Raw genomic sequence first — 6,489 nt, forward strand, 5'->3', positions numbered from 1 at the left:
GGCTGTAAAGCGCTTTGAGACCCAGAGGGGCAGCACTGGGGGCGGGTACGACCCGCTGGGCCTTTCCTTTCCTGGCTTGTTGGCGGGTTGGCACTGGTACTGGGCTGGAGCACTAGGCTGTCAGAGGGCAATGTGCCACCTACTGAGTTGCCAGCTTCCTGGCCCATAGCTCTGGGGGGTTTCCTGCCCGCATGCGAGGGGATCACAGCCCCGGGGGCCTGTGACTGTTAACCGGGCAGAGCTGCAGACTGTGCGGTGTACGGCCCCTCCTCGCCCCGGGCCCCTCGGAGGGACCCCTGGGGACCGCGGCCTGGCCTGAGCTATTGAGCCGATTATCTCGCTGCGCCCGGTATGGATTTGCCAATCCATCCGCAGGAGGCGTGTGTTGGCTGATAACAGCCAGCTCGCTGCACAGATGCAATCACAGCGCGGCCAAAGGGAATCTAGCCAAGATGGGCTTTATCCTCGGGACTGGGCCCCCCCGGGGCCCGCCCTCCAGGGGACGCAGCGCTGCCTAAGGGGCGTGCCTCCCCACCCCTGCTGCGCCCTGAATGGCTGTGATTTGCTCGCCTTGTGCTTGTCTTCCTGTCCCGCTCCGGCAGTTGGCCCAGGGACTATACCAACCTACCACTGCTGCACACAGGGACGTGCTCTCCATTGGCTCCAATGACAGAGGCCTGCGCTTTTGGCCTGGAAAGTCCCAGGTGCAGTCCCCGCTGATGGGAACAGCATGTGATGGATGCGGGGGGGTGGGGGGGATGGCATCCATGCCTTGTGAAATGTTCATACGGCCACGCCCTCCTGGACCAAGGGTCCCTGCTAACGCCCTGCAGCAGGTGCCCTGCTAACACCCTGCAGCAGGTGCCCTGCTGTCCCTGGCCTGGGCTCCCACCACCCTTCTGCCAACGCCTCTCAGTAACTCCCCTCCTGGCGCCGTCCTGCCAGGTCCGAGGCGCTGCTGAACATGGGCTGGTTCTGGCCATGCGGCCCGGTTTGTGCTCGGGCCTGAGAGACCAACAGACCCATCAGCATGTTCGACCCGGGCTGGCCTTAAGCCCAGATCTCTGGAGAGAAAAGGGAACAGAAGGGGTCCCCATCTCGGCACCCTGAGCGGTGTGGGCTTAGCCCCCTCCTCACTGCCACTTTGCCCCCGGCAAGGAGGCACCCTTGGGAGACCTGCGCCTGACCTGATGCTACGGTGCCCAGAGAATTCCGGCCCGAGGGCAGGTGGCACTGTGGGTACCGGGAACGCCAGACACAAGACGGGCAGCTGAGAGCTCAGTGAAAAGCAGCATTTTTATTGTCCGAACGTGCTGGAACTCAGAGCAGCCGAAGGAAAATGTCTCTTTCGTCCTTTTTCGGTTACTGTTTATTTGATTCCCCTGAGCACCACAATCCAGCTCCCACTGAGTGCACTGGATCAACTCCGAACCCGACGAGAGAAGAAACTGAACGGAGGAAAATCAAGACACCTCGGAAAGCTTCACACACAGCGAGCGAAAGCGGCACAGCCTCTAACCCTAGCAGCCTAGCACAGCAAAGGAAGAGCTCCTAGCCGAGAGCAGACAGACAGACAGACACATAGACAGAAGTAAGATCATTCTCTGCTTCCTTTCCCCTTCTCCGGGTGCTACTGGCCCTACAAAGTGAAAGCCGAGTGCCTGAGACACTGGATCTTTGGTACAAGAGCTTTGAAAGTCAACCCCAACCCCAACCCCAGCCGCGCACACCCTGGCTCAGTCCGGTTCCCCGTCCTCCAGGGCCGGTGGAACGGCACCGTGACTGTCCATCTCTTCCAGCGACGCCGGGCGCGATGCGGTGCCCACCACGTCACAGCAGGATGGGCCAGACGCAAAGCGGGCAGGGAGGCTCAGCCCAGCTGTTGCCAGGCCCGCCTTGGCGCCGGCAAGCTGGGAGCCGTGGCATGACACATCCGTTCCTTCCCACGCTGCCACTGGGAGGGGAGGCAGCTCTGACGGGAGCCCCGGGGAGCACAGGAGGAGAATCGTCTTTGGGGAAGAGGGCGTCTTTGGTCAGTTGCAGGATTATTATCGTTTGGGAAGATGAAAAGGGGATTGAAACAAGGACGCGCCCATGCCCACGGGCCGCGGCTCTGAGGCTGCCGACGGCTCCGTGGCCCTCAGCTGGGCACGGTTCTCCTGGCCTCGCCCTGCAGTAGAAAGCACTGAGCTTGCAAAGACCACTCAAGCCAGACTCTAGGTGTCCCCCCACCCCAGCACCCTCCACCAGCCTGGCGGTTGGCACATCCTGGCGCACAATGAGGTAGACATGAAGTTAGATCTGCTTGTTCCCTTCTTTAGTACCATAGCAATTTACACGCGCGCAAAGGCCCCCCCCAGCCCTGGGCGAGGCAGCGAGTGGAGGGAGGGAAGGGAGGCGGCATCTCGCCGGGCTCCCCAAAGGGCTCTGGAGTCGCGGCGGGCAAGGGCCCTGCAGGGGTAGACGAGGTAGCGCCGTGTGTGCCCCGCCTGGCTGCTTCTCTCTTTGCATCTCTGCACGGTGAGGTATTTGGGGGGGTCTTTGCAGCCAGGTGGGGGGAGGGAGTAGATGGGGTGGCAAACCCACAGCTGGCATTGGGGGGGGCTGGATCTCAATGCCACGATGGTGACAACAGTGGGACAAACTGGGCTATCTGCTCACCAAGGCTGGCCTCCCCTAGACTGGCCCCCTCCTGCACTGCATGCTCTAGACTCCGCCCACCACCCATGCCCCACCCTCCCCTAGGCTCCGCCCCTTCTCAACACATTCTGCCCCTCCCACTAGCCCTAGCTCCTCTGCCCTGCCCCCAATCTCCCCCCAACCAACCATCCTGCTTCAGATTGCTCCCCGCCAGCCCCTTTGCACCAGGCGCTGGGGGCCCAGCTTTTGGGGGGCGTGGAGGAGAGCGTACTGCCCCTTTGTCCCGATGGGGGGAGGGGAAAGCCAGCCGGGCCGCATGCTGCCACATCTGTGCAGCCTGGAGGTGCAGTCACCTGTGCATCACTGGAGCCCCACAGCTGCCCTCCCCCCCCGAATCCTCCCGTCCCCACCTTCAGTGGGTCCAGCTCTCCTCCTGCTCCACCCCCTGCCTCCCTCTGCCCCACCCCCGCCATCTCCCCAACACCTGGCTGCATCCCCCCCACCTGAGATTCCCCCACCCCAACACACTGGGGCCATCTCTTCTGCTCCCCCCCATCCCAGAGACCAGGTGCTCCCCCCCCCCCCCCGCAGGTGCCTCCCATGTTCACTGCAGCCCCCGCCCCGCAGTGTTGGGGCCAGGCCGTGGGGGGCGGGGTGGGGCTCTGCAGGCAATGGGGGAGGTGGGTGGGTTACAGATTGGGGGAGGGGAAATGTCCTGTTTTTTTAATATCACAATTTCAGGGGCAAAACCCCATTTCCCTCCAAGCCTTACCCCGCCTCTGCCCATGGCTGGAGGGGGCATGGATCCTGCCCTGCGAGCCCCGGGGGAGGTGGGCAGGAGTCTGGTGAGGTTTGGCACCAGGGGGCTTGGCGGGATCTGTGCCGAGCTCACCAGCGGCTGCGGAGACCCACGTGCCCACCGCTCAGCGGGCAGAGCCGGGCGCCTTGGGGCTGGGGCTTCCTGGCTCAGGTGGGTGCTTTGAGGTAGCCACTTTAACCCCTTACACCTCACGGTTCAGCTTATCTAAGTGCCCTGCTCCCCCCACCTTTGGGGGCCTTGTGGGTGGAGGAGGGGAGCACGGGGCAGAGGGGACAGCGCAGCGCAGGCCGGCAGCTGTGGCCCCCCAACCCCACGGGGAGGGAATTCAGTAACGAAGGTGAAGGCGACTTGCGAGAGGAGGGGCAAAGAGCGCCCAGCATCAGAGCTAGGAGCTGCCTGGCATTGGAGCCCAGACACCACTGTGAGGGGCTGCTGTCCCCAACTGGCACCCAAACAGACCCCCTCCCCCCTCCCCGCCACCCAGGGCCGGAAAGGCTTGTGTGCCCAGGGTTGGCTGAGTCCATGAGGAGCGTTGTGGCCAGTGCGCCAGCCCCAGCCCCACACATTCCCCTCCCTCGCCCCCTGCCGCCCGCTCCCCCTTGTCCTGCTCTCTGGCCTGGCCTCGGGGCCGCCCTGGCTGGGAGCGTCTCCAGCGACAATACACCTCATTTGCCAAGGATGAGCAGGGAGACAGGATCGTGTGTGTGCGCGCAAGAGGGGTGCGCTGTGTGCGCGTGCGTGGGGTATCACACGAGTGTGTCAGGGCGGTGTGCATGCAGATCCCGCTGCCCTGCTCAGTGGCTCGGCCCGGACACATTCCCCCTCACCCCCAACACTTTCCTGCTAAGGTCAAGTCCAAGTGTGTGCAGTGAAAGCCAAAGTACTCAGCGCTCCCAGCCCGAGCCCCACAGGCCAGGGCAGCCCGGCCAGAGCCCCTCACCCCACAGCAGCCCGACCACAGCCCCTCACCNCACCCCACAGCAGCCCGGCCAGAGCCCCTCACCCCACGGCAGCCCGGTCAGAGCCCCACGGGCCAGGGCAGCCCGGCCAGAGCCCCTCACCCCACAGCAGCCTGGCCAGAGCCCCCCGCCCGCCCCCCAGCTGATTGCTGCGTCCCAGGCGGCCAGGGCAGACGGGGTCTTGCTGAGCCAGAGGTGGGGGACATGTCGCGGCATGTCGCGGGCGCTCCCCTGGACTTTGACTCCAAGTTGCTTTATTACTGAGGGGGCTGGCGGGGTGGCAGCGGGGGGCCCTCGGCGTCTCTCCCTCCCTCACGGCGAGGCGCTGGCGGGAGTGTGACTGCGTGAAGAGGCCGAGAGCCGCTGGTTCTGCGCGGGCACCGGGCTCGCCTGGCCGTGGGAGCTCCTGCTGCTGTTGCTGCCGGGTGCCCCCGGGACGAGGGGTCTGCGGGCGAACAGGACACCTGTGGGAGCAGAGAGACACAGGGTGACCCAGCACGCCCCCGAGGGCACCGCAGAGCCCACGGCATGCGGATCGGGCACCTTGCCTGACACCCCGGGGCACGGCTCACTCCTGCTGCCCACTGGCCGGGAGTCCAAGGCCTGCAGCGGGTGGCCACTCTGTGAGCCTGCCCACGAGCCCTGGTTTCCCGCCTGGAGCACAGGGCTAGCCCCAGCCGTGCGGGACGGGAGGGGGTCTGTGTGGGAGCCAGTGGGCACAGGGACAAGGCAGCAGCCAGGCCAGAGGCACTGTGGGGAGGTGGAGGTGGAGCTGCTACCTTCGTTTAGGGTTATTGACTGTCGCCCTAGGGGCCCAGCAGAGCTCAAGGCCTCGCTGTGGCAGGTGCTGCACAAACACAGGGCCAGGGCCAGTCCCTGTCCGGCCCAGCTGGCCACCCCCACACCAGGAAGGGTGGCAGGGGTGCCAGGCCCAGAGAAGGGAGGGGACTGGACCAGGGTCACCTAACTAGGCAGTGGTAGCGCTGGGGATAGAACCCAGATCTCCTGGCACCCAGGCCGCTCCCATGGGCAAAGCCCTCGCTGGTGCCACTCCGCCGACTCCCCGCTTGGCCCAGCTGGGCAGCTGAGCAGGGCCCACACGAGCCCATCACAGGCCAGGGAAAAGCAGAGTAGTGCCATGTAGATCAATCTCTAATAATTTTCATATGACTTTACATTGTGCCTCTTCATATAACCTTGTGGTGGGTCTACCCACGTGTGACCTCTGTTTTCATGGGACTTTGTATCAAAGCCTCATTTAGAAACTTTGCATTGCCCTTGGTATAATATTATAGCCCCTAAGGATAGAATAAGATAGAAGAAAAATTTCTGTTTGCTAGCAGTAGAACAAGAGCTCCCCCCCCCCCCAACTCTTAATCAATTGCCCTGTTGAATGAATGAGGTGTGAATGAGGAAGGCATGGAAGGCAGCACCTCCAGACAGCCTCAGCTGTTGAAAAGGAGCTGGGAGCCAGACCCAAGGACAATAAAACGTGTCAAGTGGGCTCATTAAAGACAAGCAGACATACTGACGGCCTCGGGGGTTAGAAGCAAGCACCTTCTTTTGGAAACACCCTCTTTGCAGCATTGGGACAACACTAGGGTTACCATACGTCCGGATTTTCCCGGACATGTCCGGCTTTTGGGGGCTCAAATCCCCGTCCGGGGGGAAATCCCCAAAAGCCGGGCATGTCCGGGAAAATCAGGAGGGCTCGGTGGTGCTCGGCCGGGGCCGGCGCCGGTGCGGGGCCGGGGGCATGGTGCCGGGCCGGGAACCAGTGGGGCAGTGCCGGGCCAGGGTCACAGTGCTGGGCCGGGCGCGGGGCCGGGGTCCGGGGAGCCGGTCAGCCGGGGAGCCGAGCCCGCGGGGCGGGGAGCCAGGAAGCCGAGCCGGCGGGGAGCCGGGGAGCCAGGAGCGGGGCGGGGAGCCGAGCCCGCGGGGCGGTGAGCCGGGCGGGGAGCCGGGGAGCCGAGCCCGCGGGGCGGTGAGCCGGGGAGCCGGGGAGCCGAGCCCGCGGGGCGGTGAGCTGGGGCGCCGGGGAGCCGAGCCGGGGCGGGGAGCCGGGGAGCC

The 6,489-nt window shown here is 64.6% G+C and overlaps 1 protein-coding gene across 1 annotated transcript in view; it reads right to left on the bottom strand.

Moving 5' to 3' along the window:
- Positions 1 to 4,497: 4,497 nt before the first annotated feature.
- The window catches only part of ARID3C (AT-rich interaction domain 3C), a 122,490-nt gene continuing 120,498 nt past the window's right edge, over positions 4,498 to 6,489 (bottom strand). Inside the window, exon 8 of the mRNA XM_034774846.1 lies at positions 4,498 to 4,883. Within this exon, the coding sequence (XP_034630737.1) occupies positions 4,732 to 4,883 (152 nt within the window). The 3' untranslated portion in view covers positions 4,498 to 4,731. The remainder of the gene's footprint in view (positions 4,884 to 6,489) is intronic.

The sequence above is a fragment of the Trachemys scripta genome, chromosome 6 (assembly GCF_013100865.1).
Source record: "Trachemys scripta elegans isolate TJP31775 chromosome 6, CAS_Tse_1.0, whole genome shotgun sequence".
Classification (NCBI taxonomy): Eukaryota; Metazoa; Chordata; order Testudines; family Emydidae; genus Trachemys; species Trachemys scripta.